Here is a 19,517-nt window from a genome sequence, read left to right as displayed (position 1 = left end):
AGATCAGTGTGAGTCAATACAGTAAACACTTACAACTGCTGTAAAACAGACAATCCAACAAACGTGTGCTCTAACTGTTTGTGTTTGATGACCACACGCGCACGAGCGCGCGCGCACACACACCGTGTCAGGCAGCAGGGGGCAGTAGTAAGTCACTCTCGGTCTGAGGGCCCTGCAGGAAAACTGCAAACAAAAGACTTTCTTTGTTGCTCTAGATAATGAAAGAATGCCTGAGCTGCTACTTCACCGCTTTACAAAAGATCTGCACAATAACACACACACACACACACACACACACACACACACACACACACACACACACACACACACAAGAGCCTGAATTTATAGCATCACACAAAACACAAAGCAGCACCAGTTCATATGAAAGAAAAACATTTCATATTCCCCCGTGGAATGAATACAGACCCTACAAGTACACTTCACATCTCAGACACAAACAAACAAATGTTTTTAATCCAGCAGGAGTTGATCAATAACAAACACCTCACAATAACCCTCCATTTACAATAAACCGGATGTCCTATACCAACAATAAAAATATAACACAAACACATTGCATGAAAACATTTCCCTTTTGCCTAAAGAAAAGTACAGAAGAAAAACAAAACCACAGTCAACAAACATCACTGATGAAGTGATTTCTTCATCTGAATTCATCTCTTTAACAGATTATAATCTACACACAACACATTGTGTACATGCACTGACACACAAATACTGCCATGTGTGTAGAATTTAATTCAACAAAAAATCCCTATCAGAGTTGTAACAATTTAACAACTTATCATGATATTATTGAAAATTAATAAGGAAGATGTTTGATCAATTATAGGCTTGAATATACAAATTTATGTAAAATGCAGAAAATAGTTTTTTTTCATTAGTTAATATAAATATTTAATTTTAAATGAGTGAACATCAATGCAATGTAAATTAAAAGCTTCTGAAGCCAGTAGAAATCTGAATGTATTTAGCAGGTTATAAAGATGAATGTGATGGAATATAAATCTGTGTTAATATCTGATTTTATTTCACACACACACTTGAGTGGCATTGAGGGGCTTGTTTGACTCGTGTGTGTTTTTCTGTGAAAATAATGAGCGTGTTATTATGAGCTGGAGTATTTGTGTTAGTGTTGTGCTGCTGCTATCAGCCGAGTCTTCAAATACAAACACATTTGTCAGAGTTATTGACCTTTATCTCTCCACTTTCCTGACAGCTTCTCCAGTTATTGACAATACAAACACAGGGCAAAGCATAACCTTTCATTTACCAACCCTCTCTCTCTCTCTCTCTCTCTCTCTCTCTCTCTCTCAGTGTGTTTAAATACGACAGCACACAATGCAGACGATTTCTGCCATTTTCTTTTCTTCACATTTCACTGAATAATAACATTAGAAAGACACAATGCCCTAAATCCTCGATTTCACTCTGGTGTGGTGACACGGCGAGTGTTGTTTATCTGCTTGTTTGCTTGCGGCGTCATGAATATCATTTTAAATCATTTACCAATCCGCCCCCCCCATCTGTTTAAAAACAGCACTTTGTGTATGCAAAGCTTTCAACTACAAAAAAAAAATACATTTAACAAGAAAACTGTAAGCTTTAACTAGAATTAAACAAGCAAATGTGTGTAGCTCGTAAACCTACAAACAAGAATAACCACCAGTATTCGTGTACTGAGCGTGAGATGATAAAAGTGTTTAATGATGATAAATGACATTAAAACAGTCTAATAAAAACCATGAGAAATGACCGGCCTGACGAGAGCACAGAGAAAACCAGGAAAACACAAAACTGTACACAAACCACGTGCAACCAATACAGAGCAGTGTTCGGTGACCAGCGTTAATCATCAGCAAACAAAGACATCAAATGGTATTAGATAATGAGGAAAAAAGCCTCCAGGATATTAGAGATGAAGGAGGAAAACCTCAACACGAGCCACAGAGAAAGAGAGAGAGTCTGAATGTTGTGCGCTTCTCTTTGCTCTAACAAGGCCACATTGTCAAGATGTTGGTGCTTGTGTGTCAGAGTAATTAGGTGTTCAGTGAGTTTCACAGGCCGCGCGCTCGTCCGGCCGGAGCTCTCGTGCAGTCCGGCGGGCCGCTGGGAGACTCGTGGTGATTGACGCGCCGCTAAGCGTTCAGAGGAACGGCCGTTACCTCAGTCACGCAAATGTGAGGCGAGCTTCCCCTGACAGAGATTAATGGGTTCACGCTGCACTCTTTGTTTCGGCGCGCCGCCATTTAGTGTGAAACACAATCCAAAAATATTATCCATCCCCAATTAATCCAGCAAATTTGCTCGTACCACACATGTTGTTTGGGCCAATTTACAACGACTGGGGGATGGGAGGGGGGGGGCGTCTCGAGCACAATTACATTTAATTACTCGCCATCTAATTACATTCATTAAAAGCTAATAAAATAAATGAGAGGAGCAGCTTTAAAATCTCAGAGACTTTCATGTGAAATATAGCTGTGGGATTTCACGGGGCGACCGTGATGTGACTGAACCCCATACGCTGATCGTTCTGCACACCCCATTCATCGCCCAATCCACCTCATGCACACAAAGCTCATCGCTATCATTTCAAAAAACTCTGTCCATCTCATTCTGTCCACTTCAAAATCTAAAGAAGTTGTGCTGCTGTTCAAAATCAACTTTCTTACATTTCTGACATCATCTACATTTTGGTCAAATCAAATTCTCTGTAGCTCGAGTCTTCTATTCATTCCTCGGACTGTTCTCATGAGTGTGAAGGGAAGGTTATTGGTATCAGGCCTTCAACGTACCATTTCTTTGTCACAGTAGTTTGTTGTTTCTATTGAAGTGGAGGAAAAGTAAAAGTGCATGGAAAGATGCAGTCATTAGTGGTTGATGGGTGTTGAGAGCAGTGATGCTGAATGTGCTGCTCCTCAAAGCAAAACGTCCTCTGTAAATACATCTCCTGCTGCGTGGCGACTGCACAGCTGGTTAACGCGCTGCGTCTTCCATCGCTCTGTTTACATGCGGCCGCATCTCCTCGAAGCGTCACACCAGCCTTTGATCCTTTTACAAGCATTACTCTGTTTGATTTGATCTTCTACACCCAACCTCTGATTCCCAGAACACACGAGCTTCCTCCGGCCCTGATCCTCAGATACCTGTGAGGCTAAAGCCATTCCACACGGCCTGACCTCCAATCAGCCTCACGCTGCCTCAGGACCTCAGATTTCTATCTGCTTTTGTCCTGACGACCCAGAGGAAAGCTGCTCTTTTCTCCAGCCATCACTCATTCACACAGCAGACACGCGTCACACGCTCATATCTCACAGCCTTAGTCCTCACAACGGGTCAAACACACGAGCGTCACGTCTGACTCCCTTTCGTGAAATACAAATCACCAGTTTGAGGTAAAGCCACCATTTGGGAGATGATTGTGGAGGTAAATGGACACTGAATGTATATTCTTAATGATGTTTAGTAATGCTTAATGCCTAAATGTAAATATTTTTAAGGGAAATTGTACAAATTGTAATCCCACAACTTTTACTTTTTGCAGCAACCACGAATTGATAAAGTAGCCTACAAACAAAACAACAAATTTCTCTCCCAAGAATAAAGATTTAATAATGCAAACAAATAACCCTAACCTATAACATAAATGTATTCCCCCTCAACAGATATAATTAGTCGTCAGCCAACACCCAGACACAATTTCGGCCTGTGCACAGAACAATAAAAAAACAAAGACCAAAAGTAAATCATATACAAACCCCCAAACTCATAATACACTTCAAACAGAAAACCAAAAACGTACTTCTTACCAAAATCAATGCCACCCCAGATCATGCAAAAGAAATAGTCCATGTGCTGTAACCCAGGGCTAGTCAACTGGCGGCCCGTCAATCATCCGTGTCTGGCCCGCCTTAACACTTCAAACAAGTGGAGAGACTTTAAGAGCGGTGTGCTTTAAGAAATGCACGTCCTGAGACGCCAAAGCGCTGCTACATTCAATACAATAGTAATTCCTGCGGCTCATAACGACAAACTGACGTCTTATAAAGCGATTTGATCGTTCTGTCCAAAAAACGTAATTTTATTTGCAACGTTATAATCGGCAATCCACAGCAGTCGTTTTGCGCACTGGTCGCTATCCAAAACGCGTCTTGTGCCCTTGAAAGTAACTGCAGTAAGGGTACACCGCGTGAACGGTTGTCTCAGATAAGGGAACACTGTAACTGTGTTGTTTTTATTACAGCATTCATTACCTGTGTACGATTGAAACGGCATTATTTACTTAAAACTGCTGTTCATCTCCCTCCAGAACTCGCACTACAAAGGATCTTCCCTTCTAAGTGCGCGGGGCACACGAATGCGATTGTTTTTTACCCGAAGATGCGACGATAACATTCAGTTATTTGCACAGATCAATTGATTCGCTTTATAAGACGCCAGTTTAACGTCACAAGGGGCAGGGATTACTTTTGTGCTCAATGTTTTAGCGTTTTTGACTTTCATTGATTTAACTTTTATTACTTCAACCAAAAATATTCATAATTATCTTCTTGAAAAAACAATGCCACCCACATCTTGGATGGACTGGGGGTGAGTCAATTAATAGCAGTTTTATTTTGGGGTAAACTAACGCATCAAGGAATGTCAAATAAAATTAAAAAGACAACCCATTTTGATTAAATATCATAAAAAGGCACAAATACCGGATGCAATATCTGTGTGCATGTTTTAATATATGATCTAAAAGTAACAGCAAAAAAAACAGTATAAAAGGAACAAAATGCAATAAATAACAGAAGAAATGAGGATATGGTAAAAAACTGGCCCGCATCCTATTTATACTTTTGGAATCTGGCCCTCAAAGAAAAGTAGTTGAAGACCCCTGCTGTAAAGCTTCAATGTAGTTTAAAGGGTACCACAGCTGGCTGACAATATGAGGCAGGGAAAGGACATACAAACAAACCACAATAATAATAAAAAAACAACCCGCTAGCCAAGATGAGCATCACATAAAGGTGGAAATAGAAATATAAAACCTTATGAAAATGAATCATGAGAGTAATGATTTATATGTTACTATAATAAAACATGGTTATTTTCATAAGCTGAAACATCATGTTTACATCATTTCTATGAAGGTGGCATGATAAAATAAAGACTTCCGGTTGAGAATTATGATTTTAATGAGCATCAAATGTCCACTGAGAATAAAACAAGTTAACATACAGTAAACCTTTTGCTGACTATTTTAAATAAATGACAGATAAACGCATATATAACGCCTCACGTTTATTGCTGTTTACAGTATTATTACTCTAGATAAACATTTAAATAAACTAAACAAATCTGTTAACGTTCGTTTCATAAGATACATTAAGCGTGTGGGATACTAACCAATCAGCTTCGAGTATGCTCAATGACAGCGGTCGTCTCGGCCAATCATCATGGCGCTCACTCTGACGTCATGTTTGAAGCGGCTGGCGGGAGCTATTGAGGAAGTGATTCAGTATCTGCTGGTGAATGTGTTTATTTACCGTTTATCGTGTTTAACAGTGTTTTATAGTTTCATTTATTTATATTCGTCGTTGTTACGGAAGGAAACAGATGGATTCAGCTTCCGTAGGTACGTGTTTCTGTCATGACGTCAGACGAGCTTAATTTAACCCTAACTACATACATATGTACGGTAAAGCTTTCCTTGCTGGTCTAAATACAGTGTGTGCAGTGCTAAGCCGTGTGTGTGTGTGTGTGTGTGTGTGTGTGTGTGTGTGTGTGTGTGCGTGCGTGCGTGCGTGCGTGCGTGCGTGTGTGTGTGTCAAAACATACCGACGTGTGTCCAGTAGCTCAGCTGGTAGCGCATTGCGTTAGCGGCACACAGACGTCATTATGGGTTCGAATCCCCGCAGACACACAAACTGATCAATGTGTACAGCGTAAATGCTCTGTTAGATCTAAACAAAGTTATTGCCACGGCAAAATAACATATTTAATAGACATATTGACATACAGATACATTTACACTTACACGTTGAAAATAAGTAATATAAAAACCTATAAAACTGTAAAATAAGAGGACTGTTACTTATGCATTTAATATATCTGTTCGTTCTCTCTGTCTTTCAGATCAGGAGGTGAATAAGACGAGAGTTTGTCGAGCAGAATACAGATGTATCAGCAGATTCATGGAGCATCTCAGACCCACACGTCAGTGCATGAGGATACTCAAGACACAGTTTCAACAGTGAGATCTCATCACACGCACACATCCACACTTGTGATGGTTTTGCTGCTTTTCAAGACAAGTATAAATGAAGAGTTTCCTTCCAAAAATGAGATAACTCCCTTTAAAAATCATGTTTTTTATTATGTTATCATGTTTTTATTGTGTTATTTAGCTGTATTTTTTTCTTATTATAGCTTAAACCAACCAAAACAAAGGCAATTTGATTGATATTAACTGGAATGCACAATAAAAAAACTGAGTTAGCTTATTTTGGAACCAAACTCTTCATATATAGTGTTTTGTGACTGCTCTTTAATGGAAACAGACATGTTGTAGTCTTTCTTTGTAGTTTCCTGTTCATTTAGTGAATCAGTTCAAACTAATTCATCGAATCGCTTTACAGCGTGGTTTATGTGTTCAGATGTGTTTATCTGTTAGGTACAAAGTGATTAGTAGTTCTGTGTATTGTTTTATTGGTATGTCTAAATGGAAATGCGTGTGCTTTGATTATTTTACATTTCCATATCTCTCGGCCCTAACTGAGGACCCGTTAGATTGTAGATTTGTTTTTTAAATTGAGGTTTGGACTTCTTCCCTTCCTTTACTTTGTAAAGAAAGTATGCCCAGGCCAGAATAAGTCATATTTCTCAGCTGTTGGTAATGGAAGGAACGTTTATTAAACAGGCCAAATATTTCATGGTTTATTGTATCGTACTCTTTTTTTTAATATCGTAAGAGAGTGTTCCAATAACGTCTTTCTTTCATGTGAATATGTTGATTGTTTGTGTGTGCGCCACGGCAGCGGTGTCGTTCAGCTCTTGACAATGAGAGCGTGTTCTTTATTGAATGTAACGCGTGTAATCGCGCCGGACCCCAGAGACCGCCTCATTCTGCAGAGGTCACTTAGAAAGTCATATGAAGCAGTATCTTCCTGTTTTCATCGCGCTGTAATCACAGCTAGAATACATCCCGCGTCCCTCAGGGATACAGCGCGTCTACCCTCCACGCGCCGCGTCAGCACTTTATAGCATATAGTGTGTATTAGTCTGATGCCCTACATGTGCTGCTTTATATTCCACTGTCCTCCTGGAGTCTCCTGATAGATGAGCCTCTTTCCAGCACATTCTGCTCCACTTTCTCTCGCGCACACACACTCACGCTGTTCTAATGTTTGTGATGAAAACGGGTGAAACCACAATGTTCTTTTATTTTGTCAGTGGTATTGTTTTCTCAGTGGAAGTGGCTCCTGTGCTTTCAGAAGCCTGCATGCGGTCAAAGATCTGCGCAGACGGCGCCCGCAAAATTATTCTGCTTGTCCAATCAGCCGAGCGAGACTCTGGAGGCTTTCTGATTGGACCGGCAGGAAATCGGGCTCTTAAGACACAACGTATCGACTAGGCCATCCATCATCTCGTAGCGTTCGCCCAAGCCTGCCAATACAGCCCCCACCTTTCTGAAAGGCACGGGCGGCTGTAAACACGAGCGCAGAGGAGGGGCGGTGTTCTCTGTCCTTCGGTTTTCACTGCTGGGCCGAGCTCATCGAATCTGCACGCTCGTCATCCATCCTGCAGTCGCCCGTGACTGCACTTGCATCTGATGCATGCTCTTTAAAATGGCTCTGGACCTTCAGAAGCGTCAACATATTTATTGTTATGATGTGCGAAAGAGTTCTGATGTTCAACTCCGTGAAGCATTTATTTATATCATGATAACGCTTGAAGCTTTTGTTTAACTGTATTGTGACATTACTGTATTGCAAAGCAGACTGGTTAAAGGACATTATTTTTCGCTCTTGATCTCAAGTTAGTCATTTAAATGAAGTGAGGTCACAGGTTCCTGCTTTAGTTAGTTTTATTTACGGTCAGCTGGGACACACACACACACACACACACACACACACACACACGCGCACACACACGCACACACACACACACACACATCATCAACAGCGTGTTGAGTTTGTGTTGACTGTCAGTTACAGAACAGTTACGCTTCTGTAGACAATTCACCTAAAATAATTCAAACAATACACCTTATAGATTATAGTCACGTTTAAAGAAGTGCACGCATAAGTCAAATAAAAAACTGCTTCATTTAGTAAAAAATAATGATTTGGTCAAAAAAATCATGTTGTGATTATTCTAGCAAATAACGCAATTGCAAACAGAATTGTGTATTACATTAATAAATGAAAAAACATTTCTTGGCTTGGATATACTTACCATAAAATCCATTACAAGAATTATAACATACATTCAAACTTTAGTTTTTCTTTCCTATACCTTCCCGTCTCTTGGTTATTTATATCGAATGTCCTGCTTTAGAAGTACGTTATTTAATTGTTTTGCTATTTATTCACTTTGAGGCATTTCTGCTGGGCATTTCCTTTCATTCATCTTCACAAATAACCTCTCAAGTTTCAAGTTATTTTTTCTTCATTTACAGCTTAATTCAGACAGCGCCCTTGCCTGGTTTAGTGTCATTTGTAAAGCCATTTAGGATATCATATTTTGTTAAACGATATAAAAATGCTCAGAGAATTTGAGATTTGAGCCAGCTCATAAATGTCAATCCTGATGCTCAACAAACAGAAAGCTGGACTTGCTGAGGCTGGCGATGATTTCTGAAAGGTTTTGCATCTGTGTTTACATGAATCATTATAATTCTGTATTTGTGCAAAGTGTCTTGTGTATTTGATATCAAGCATCACAGGTCATTCTAAGACATGTTGTCATGATGTGTTTTTGGAGAAACTGTGTGTGTGTTGACCAGTGAAACCAGTGTGTGTCTTTACAGGACCAGACCTATATTTCACATAACCATGGTCGGTTGTTTAATAATCACATATCGCACATTTTCTGTTTAAATTCCAGTCGTTGTCCAACCCTAATGCTAATTATTTTCTCATTTATAATTATTGTTTCAGCTTCATGTCCTTCTAGTGATGTTTCTGTGGAACACAATGATGGTTCATATTAAGAGCCGAAAACACTAATAAAAAGTCACGCACAACAGTCCAACGGTAGCATCTTTGAGTTATTATTTACGGCTGTTTTTTTCTCTTTCTGACACTGATAAATCTTCTCTGTTCGTGTTCCATGCAGAAATCCTGTTGTTTTGCGATGAATGCGAGTCAGTAATGAGGTTCAGAAATGCAGCGATGGATGCGGTGTGTCTGTCTGTGGCTTCATGAACTGCTGTCGTGTGTTTGCCGGAGACCCGTAACACAGATGTTGAGAGTCATCTGTCAGCCAGACTTCTCTCGGGCCGAGCTCCGGCTCTTCTGAAATTGGACACGGTGCTGTCACTCTCACCGCCTCACAATGGACACGCATGCAAATCGGGCACACCCCCCGCCTGGCCAGCGTCTACAATGAGGGCGACCGGCGAGCTGTGACATCAGTCAGGCCTTTCCTCTGACTTCTGAGCATTAGAATTGGAAATGAAGAGCGTTGCTAAAAGTGCAGAGCTCCGTCCCTCCTCCCCGCTCTTTATCCCAGGAGAGCGAGGCCGCGCACCGTCCGTACAACCCCATGAATGAATCTGGGTGTAATGATGGGCCGTTCCGGCCGGTTTGCATATGTGTCCGTAGCTGGCTGGAAGATGGTGAGCGGGGCTCTGGCAGATGCTGCTGCTTTGGGTGTGTCTGAATGCGCTTCTTCATCGGCCCTAATGTGTGGTTTTCATCAGCGGCGAGGCGGGCCGCAATATGGTGCCCGTGGCTCGCTGGGGGAATATGAATTTTGATGAAGAACGCAGCGATGCTTTTGAAGAAGTGTCAGAATAATGGATGTCAAGCGTTTGTTAATTTCTCTGTTATTTGGGGGTTTATCTAGCGTGATCTGTGGAGTCAAGTCATTGATATGCTGATTTCTTGGCGACAGACACTGTTGTTTGTTTGTGACTCATTGATTATTTATCACTCTTACGCCTCTTATCCTCTCATTACATGCCTGTTACGTCGTTAACCACCTTCTTTCTTCTTGTCTGTCCGTCTGTGTGTGTCCAGTATGACTTTACAGTCAGTCACTCGTGGGCAGTTGGTCTGTTGTGTTGATTTTGCTCAAACTAAATGTCTGAACTCTTTTCATGTTGTTGTAATAAGATGACAGTACTAGGGCCCTATGATATCCCTTTGATTTTTTTCCCAAATTCTGCCTTTTCCGCTTGAATTTGTGTGTTTTCCGTGGGTTTACGATACAAAAGTAATATTTTTGCCCACATGTTTATACTGCAGTATACTGTAGAATTTACTCATTAACTATGGTAAGACACCTAGATACTGCAGTGTTTTTAAACCTTACGGATAAAATCCAACAAAAAATATGGCGTAAAGCACAACTACTGTATGTTAATATAAACCAGCATCTCTCCAGTGCATTTTTCTTTCGTTTTTTTACACCTACTTAAAGGTTTACTAGTACATTTACTCTAACAGAGGAAATAATATAATATGCTATATTGGGTGTGGGTTTAAGTATTTTATATTTTGGTGGGTTGTCGCAAAGACCTTTTTAGTGCATGTATGACCGTAGCTTTTCTCAAATGAAGCGGTGAAATGCTCTTGAAGTAAACTCTGATGTGTTCACATCCCCATATAGTGAGATGCTGAGAACAGACGCTTCATGCGTGCGGTAACGTTACAGGAAACCGCTGGAATCCTTCATTCAGTGACACGCAGAATAGGCAGAATACATCATTACACCGCATCTGAATCACTACTGATGTTATTCAGTGCTATTTTCTGATGAAGAAGTTCTAAATTTGCACCGTTTCGCGTTGTACATCAAGATCTATTTGAACGCCTGGATTCCACAATTCCGTCTGCGTTTTCCACATCGCGGAAATCATATGGGCCTACGTTACTGATGTTGTTTATGGAGTTATACTAGAATACTGATGGTTTAGTGCGAGTTTCTCAGTGATGGTGTAGATGGGTTGTACAGACGGTCATGACAGCGCACGAGTTCTGCCTCAGGATGTGTTTGCATACGCCATCAGATGCAGTGCAGCAATGGAAGAAATTGCTGAAGATGCTGCAAGACTCGCTAGCGTGGCTTCAGGCTGGAAGCCGGTGGTCAGCGTAATCCGCTGCAGATGCCCAGTGCATGATGGGTAAAAAGAGCTGTTTCTGACACTTTTCAGCAGTAATGATTCTTCGAGGCCAAACCAAAATAACTTGAACACATCCTGTCACCCAGAGCGGCACTTTTCCCAGCTGATGATAATTAACGCTGGGATTTGGGTTATATGTGTCTGCGTTTGAGGCGACTATTGAGAAAAAATCTGACAGCCGGAACATGTCTTGTGCTTGATTTATAAAAGAACTCTCTCTATACTGTACATGCACAAATACACCACAGTGACTGGAATGATGATCCCACCGGTGTATAGAAGTCTATAATCAAACTGTAAATGTGCCTTTAATAACATCAGCTACATTACAGTATATACAGCCGCGGAAAAAAATAAGATGCATAAATATAGGTATGTGTCTGTTGAGATAAATGATCATTTCTGTTTCATTCTGTGAACAATGTTTCTACCACATTTAAAGCCAAAATCTTGTTTCTATTTGTATTTATTTGCAGAAATTGACAGGTGAAAATAACAGAAAAGATGCTCTGTATTTTTTCACAACTCAAATGCTGCAAAGAAAACAAGTTCACATTCACTTTTAAGCAACACAACACTCATATTTCTACATGTGTTTAGGAAACGATCAAAAAAGGTTTTTATGTGATGACCCTGGATTTTTCTCAGTTTGATTTTGGACCGGATGCTGGACTGGAGTGAACACAATACATCCAGAAATGCTGATGAAATGAACATTTGGAAGGATCTCGTTGTGTTTTCTTTGTGAAGTATCACTGCAGTTATTATGGGATGCGGTAGTGTTAGTCTGTGTTGGCTGATGTAGGAAAGACATGCAGGATTTAGAGCGTTTCGCAGGATTATTGCTTAAAATCTGAAAATGCACTTCCGCCCTGAAATGACTATCCATCTGAAATGACATGTTAGACGGCTTGGGCGGAGCATCCGTTAACTCCTCCCCTTCAACTGTCAGTCTTTTTAAAAATGCAACGGCTGTTTTATTTACACATCCAATCAATTGGCAGTGAAAAGCGCTATCCACGTCCACTCACTTTCTCCTTTGAAATTCCTTTTTACTCGGAAATGTGTCGGAATACAGAAGTAAAAACGATCGCAACTTCCGGTTGACGGGGAATTTAATGATTGTTGAAACATCAACCGTCTGTAATGACTGCATGATACACATTTAGCTTGTAGACTTTCATAACAACTCATGAAATTAAATACAAACACAGTCTGCAGTGATCAGAATCAAGGCAGTTTTTATATTCCTCTGTTATTTTAGTTTGATCCCTTTGAGACCTTTAACAGCTCTATTTGACAGCTTTCACTGTGAAACACACAGCGCATGTTCGCATGTGTGATGGGCTGTAGCGCTATGTAAATGTGTGCTATTTCGTGCTATTGAGTTTTTTTTTTAAATTTTGTTTATAATATGTTGATACAATGGTATGGTGAAGCCAGTATCAGGATCATACGGCTGTTTGCACCTCATGACTTCTGTTCTTCTGATACGTGGCATTCATCACAGTGAATGTTTTCTCGTCGTGCAGATGAAGTCGAGGCAGATGTTGGTTTGCTCTTATCTGCATGTGTAATTAGACTCATTTGCATACACACAAACACATGCAGAAAACACTTCTGCTTTAGTGATAAATATTGACTTTAAAAAGCTTCTTAAAGAGCCGTTATCATACATGACGTTCTCTTATATCACACACATGAAGTTCTGCACTGTAGTTGCTCTCTGTATGAAATCCCTTCCATAAACACGTGATGAAATCATTAGGAGTGAAATGAGTTTGAGCGTGTTAAACTGTACATCAGAACATATGTTGGGTCTGCTGGTCCATTAGACAGGTGGCCTTCATTAACTTCTTCTTCTTATGAATACTTGACTGAAGTCAATTCATTACACACGCTAAACAATTCAGAAAGCTTTCGTTCTTCTGCTGCTTTTATTCTGGATTCTGAATTGATTCCTTTGTTGAATTGTTTTGTTTTGTAAATAGTTTGGATTGAATTTTGCGCCGTGCGGTAGATGTAATATATCTCGACTTATTTTGTGCTGTGTGTTTTGAATGGTTTGGTTGATTGTTGTTGATCAGAATGTAAGCACATATGAAACATTCTGCATGTTAATGGGATGTGGTAGGTTGTTTGAAAGGGTAATTACGGTCGTAGCGACTGATTTCCAAGGCGCTCTTGTGTTTCCAAACCTTCTGTTTTGTCGTGTCAGAAATGACGGGCTGTAGGCGATGGGATTCTAATGACTGGCTCAGTCAACCAAACAGTTCTTGGCCATCGTTGACTACTGAAAAACGATTAAGTGGCCCAGAACTGTTTGCTGTGCTACATTCTTCAAAATATCTTCTGTTGTTAATGTGATCAACAGAACAAAGACATTTATAAAGCAAATGTTATGGAAGTCAATGGGTTATAAGCATTCTTCCAAATATCTTTCTCTGTGTTCATCAGAACAAAGACATTGATACAGGCTTGGAACAAATGATCAATGATCATTTTTGGGTGAACTGTTCCTTTAACTCTAAAGCTAACTCAGTTTTCAGTCTATATCGCACTCAATGACCAGATACTCTTAAGAGTGTGAATTATTAGATCTATTCCACCTTCAGCAGATGTGTCGCGATATACTGATGTTATTGACAAGAATCGCGATATTAATAACTGCGATCGTTGATTTTGTGTTACTATTGCACACATCTGCTGAGACCACGTTTACACGATCAAAAACTGAAAAGTTTCACATACACACCACGACGAATCGCGTCATATCCAGCGGCGAAATGTCTTATTATAATGGGTTTTGTGTAGGGATGCACCGAAACGAAAATTCTTGGCCGAAGCCGAGCATGATGTGAAACTCTTGGCCGAAGGCCGAATAATACCGAACACAAAATGTGCTTTTTATAATTTGTCTTGTTTTTCAATAAAATACAATACAACTTAATATAAAATTGAGCAAAACAAAGTAAATTCAATCAAAAGATTGAGCCCTCTCCCTTCATGAATAGCCTATATTAATTAGGCCTATAACTGACTGCTAAAAGAATGTAATGTAAGTTACTCTGTACCCCTACAACAAAACAGTTCATTAAAAACTGTCATTCCACATTAGGCCTATAAGATAAAAATACGAATACACTAAAACTGTTGGATTATTATAGGCTACATTGCAAAATGATTTGATCATCCAAAAAAAAACATCCAATGCAAGCAATTCTGACTCATGCTGACTGACAACCATTTCAGTTCACGTCTCTCCTCCAAACTCCACCCACAAAAGATGACTGTTCTCTCAGAAGGTGCACTCGTGGATGCACAGAACATACTTTAACCAGTTGTTTAGTACAGGGGACTGTGTGCACGCGACCACTGTATGATGTCAAAGGATGTCGCGAGCGGTGGGGCTACTGTCAGACAGCCCGCTTCCGTCTGAAGTAAAGTTACCGACCGGTAAAGACGCTTTCATTCGGACATTTACTTCCGTGCGGCAAGTCCCGTGCTGTGTCTTTCTCTGACACTTTAAAATGCTCCACACACACACACGCACACGCACTGCCAAAATGTTTGCGGCAGTAACAAAGCGCACGCGTGTCTCTCTCTCTTTCTCTCGCTCGCTGCTTGATCGTATCATGAGTTATGTTCGGTAAAATTTATTCGGCCACTTCACATATTCGAACTTGCGTTTCGGTGGCCGAGCATTCGGTGCATCCCTAGTTTTGTGGTCTTGTGTTGCATCGCCTCGTGCGGCTCGCGTGTGGTGTCGACAGTGCAAGTGTTTGTTTATAATCTGATGCTCATGCTGACTTTACGTGCTCTCGGAAATTCCGTAATTCCCACTTCAACCCGGAAATATTTTATGGAACGGTTCTCTTTTAATGTGAGCAGTAGGGCTGTCATGATTATGAAATTTGGCTGCCGATTAATTGTCTGTTTTTGAGCTTTGACTTTTAATTCTCATACATTTTTTATTCAGCTTTGAAACGACCATATTGTTCTGAATATAAAGACTGTTTCTTGGAAATACATCGGAAAAAATGGGGTCATCATATATTTAAGGTTTAGGCTTTTACCTGTCAATAATACAACCGCCAAATACTTGTAAATGAAGTAAATGGATCAGGTGTGAATTGAAGCCACCATTAAAATACTATCGGTCATAGAAAAGCTTCTAGTCTGTTTTTTTCTCACTTGCAAGACTACAATAAAAGTTTACTTCTATGTTAATGAGATTTTGGTAGACTGGTTTTCACTCTGAAATAATATTAAATTGTACTGTAGGTTATTTTTATGGCATATGCTTTAGTGTTTTTTAAAGTGATTGTGTTGTGGTGGTACATTTGACAAGTATTACCATGCTTTAGTTACAATAAATATACTAAAATATGCAATATGCAGATGCACTACAGCTCCCCCTAGTGTCTTCTATTGAGATGTGCAATAATTGCGATGTTCTGAAACCATGGCGATGAGACGATTATTTAATAATCGTGACAGCCCTAGTGAGCAGATACTTATAATGTTTACTAAACACTTTTAATGTTACTAAATCCAGACGTTACTTCCGGGTTGAAGTGGGGAATTATTGAATTTCCGAGAGCACGTGAAGGCAGCATTAATGTTTGGCAACAGAGCTGACGGTGCACTTCCGTCAGCGCAGAATTGTGACGCATGTGGATCTACAATGACGTAAAAGTGGCATGAATTCCAGTATGACCGTTCAGACCGAGGTGGCATTCATCATCAGACCTGTATCCGATCACGGACCACATATGGAAGTGGCTCAGATCAGATTCCATGTGGTTTGTCCTGTTCACACTGTCATGCAGGTCTTCAACAGGTCACATATGAGCAAAAGAATGGGATGTTGGTGGCAGTTTGTGAAAACTCGACATGAGATGAGTTTTTGTTTGAACGCGTCTGAAGTGTAAAGGCTCATAGTTCAACGCTCGGGCCATTGTGAGGCACAGATGTGTTTATACAGATATTAAGAGCAGTTTAGCTCGCACATTCAGCAATTAGGCTGTAATCGTGATCATTATGGGCTGTAATTCATTTGAAACCTAACAGATGTGTGAATGTGATGCTCTTCAGTGTGTTGATGTGTTAGTCGGGTTCTCTGGAATGTTTCCTGCACTTATAACTTGTGATTTTAGTTACCTGTCGCTGTTTCGTTTCTAGATCATAACCAGGTGCAACTCAAACCCGTAATACAAAGTGTGAACTTGATCTCTCATTGCTTTCAATGTTCGTTTTCAATGTTTATTTGGGTTTTATCGCATGATGCAATTAAAAAAGGGTTGTGTGTGGACCAAAAATTGTTTTGCGTCATCAGGCCTTGTGAAGTTATGAACCGGAATTAATAAGATTGTTTTAAATGAATCAAGCACCAGTGAGACGGGATAAAGACACAACAGCTGCACGACTTGCTTTAGTCCAATCAGTGTTAGAATTAAAGAAAGCTGAGGTGTGTGCGTGCGTGTGTGCGCGCCTGTGTGTGCTACAGTGCATGATGGGAATGTGTGCGCACACGTGCGTGCGTGTGTGTGTGTGTGCTGCAGTGCATGATGTGTGTGTGTGTGTGTGTGCGCGTGTGTGCTGCAGTGCATGATGTGTGTGTGTGTGTGTGTGTGTGTGCTGCAGTGCATGATGGGAATGTGTGCGCGCGCTGCAGTGCATGATGTGTGTGTGTGTGTGCGCTGCAGTGCATGATGGGAATGTGTGCGCGCGCTGCAGTGCATGATATGTGTGTGTATGCGTGTGTGTGTTGGCCAGGTGTTTGACATTGAGCGTCGTGTGAGATGAATGTAGCTTATGGCGATCCGTGGACCAGCCCGTGGGACCTTCAGCTTCCTGTCATGAAAGTTTTCCTTTTGAAAGGCCAAAGCTGCAGTGGGAATGTTTCTGAAAATCCCACATGCCGGAGCGGACCGTCTGCCCCCCCGGTACNNNAGTGCATGATGTGTTGTGTGTGTTTGTGTGTGTTGTGTGTGCGTGTGTGTGCGCGCGCTGCAGTGCATGTTGTGTGTGGTGGTGTGTGTGTTGCTGTGCATGATGGGAATGTGTGCGCGCGCTGCAGTGCATGATGTGTGTGTGTGCATGTATGGTGCGTGTATGTGCTGTGCTGCAGTGCATGATGGGAATGTGTGCGCGCGCTGCAGTGCATGGTGTGTGTGTGTGTGCGTGTATGTGCGTGTATGTGCATGTATACACTGCGTTCCAAATTATTATGCAAATTGGATTTAAGTGTCGTAAACATTTAATTTTATATTGTTCAATTAAACTTATGGATGGTATTGTGTCTCAGTGCTCTTTGGATCACTGAAATCAATCTCAGACACCTGTGATAAGTAGTTTGCCAGGTGAGCCCAATTAAAGGAAAACTACTTAAGAAGGACGTTCCACATTATTAAGCAGGCCACAGGTTTCAAGCAATATGGGAAAGAAAAAGGATCTGTCTGCTGCCGAAAAGCGTCAAATAGTGCAATGTCTTGGACAAGGTATGAAAACATTAGATATTTCACGAAAACTTAAGCGAGATCATCGTACTGTGAAGAGATTTGTGGCTGATTCAGAGCACAGAAGGGTTCGTGCAGATAAAGGCAGAATGAGGAAGGTTTCTTCCAGACAAATTCATCGGATTAAGAGAGCAGCTGCAAAAATGCCATTGCAAAGCAGCAAACAGGTATTTGAAGCTGCTGGTGCCTCGGGAGTCCCGAAAACCTCAAGGTGTAGGATCCTCCAGATGCTTGCAGTTGTGCATAAACCTACTATTCGGCCACCCCTAACCAATGCTCACAAGCAGAAACGGTTGCAGTGGGCCCACACATACATGAAGACTAATTTTCAAACAGTCTTGTTTACTGATGAGTGCCGTGCAACCCTGGATGGTCCAGATGGATGGAGTAGTGGATGGTTGGTGGATGGCCACCATGTCCCAACAAGGCTGCGACGTCAGCAAGGAGGTGGCGGAGTCATGTTTTGGGCTGGAATCATGGGGAGACAGCTGGTGGGCCCCTTTAGGGTCCCTGAAGGTGTGAAAATGAACTCTGCAAGGTATGTAGAGTTTCTGACTGAGCACTTTCTTCCATGGTACAAAAAGAAGAACCATGCCTTCCGTAGCAAAATCATCTTCATGCATGACAATGCACCATCTCATGCTGCAAAGAATACCTCTGTGTCATTGGCTGCTATGGGCATAAAAGGAGAGAAACTCATGGTGTGGCCACCATCCTCCCCTGACCTCAACCCTATTGAGAACCTTTGGAGCATCCTCAAGCGAAAGATCTATGATGGTGGGAGGCAGTTAGCATCAAAACAGCAGCTCTGGGAGGCTATTCTGACATCCTGCAAAGAAATTCAATCAGAAACTATCCAAAAACTCACAAGTTCAATGGATGCAAGAATTGTGAAGGTGATATCAAAGAAGGGGTCCTATGTTAACATGTAACTTGCCCTGTTAGGATGTTTTTGATTGAAATAGCTTTTGATTTCAGTAAATATGACCTCCTAATGCTGCAAATTCAACAAATGACCATTTTCAGTTTTTTACAACCTATGAAATGTTTTCAAACTCTGTTGTGCATAATAATTTGGAACAGTGCATTTTGAGTTTTTCATTTTTTAAATAAATACTGTTGTCAGTGGGAGGTTTGTTCAATAAAATTCCAAATGTACCCTAACTGTTGATTACTTGAAAATTATACTGACTGTCATTTGCATCGACAAATTAGGAAAACCAGAGAAAGATATCATTTGCATAATAATTTGGAACGCCAGTGTATTAGGTGCGTGCAGTGCATGTGCATGATGTGTGTGTGTGTGTGTGTGTGTGTGCTGTACAGTGCATGATGGGAATGTGTGCGCGCGCTGTCAGTGCATGATGTGTGTGTGTGTGTGCGCTGCAGTGCATGATGGGAATGTGTGCGCGCGCTGCAGTGCATGATATGTGTGTGTATGCGTGTGTGTGTGTGGCCAGGTGTTTGACATTGAGCGTCGTGTGAGATGAATGTAGCTTATGGCGATCCGTGGACCAGCCCGTGGGACCTTCAGCTTCCTGTCATGAAAGTTTTCCTTTTGAAAGGCCAAAGCTGCAGTGGGAATGTTTCTGAAAATCCCACATGCCGGAGCGGACCGTCTGCCCCCCCGGTAC

The 19,517-nt window shown here is 41.1% G+C and overlaps 1 protein-coding gene across 1 annotated transcript in view; it reads left to right on the top strand.

Moving 5' to 3' along the window:
- The first annotated feature begins 5,490 nt into the window (after positions 1-5,490).
- The window catches only part of cdin1 (CDAN1 interacting nuclease 1), a 53,297-nt gene continuing 39,270 nt past the window's right edge, over positions 5,491-19,517 (top strand). Inside the window, exons 1-2 of the mRNA XM_057344180.1 lie at positions 5,491-5,647; positions 6,148-6,265. Of these exons, the coding sequence (XP_057200163.1) occupies positions 5,629-5,647; positions 6,148-6,265 (137 nt within the window). The 5' untranslated portion in view covers positions 5,491-5,628. The remainder of the gene's footprint in view (positions 5,648-6,147; positions 6,266-19,517) is intronic.

The sequence above is a fragment of the Triplophysa rosa genome, linkage group LG10, assembly GCF_024868665.1.
Source record: "Triplophysa rosa linkage group LG10, Trosa_1v2, whole genome shotgun sequence".
Lineage (NCBI taxonomy): Eukaryota > Metazoa > Chordata > Actinopteri > Cypriniformes > Nemacheilidae > Triplophysa > Triplophysa rosa.
This window is presented reverse-complemented; position numbering and strand designations above follow the sequence as displayed.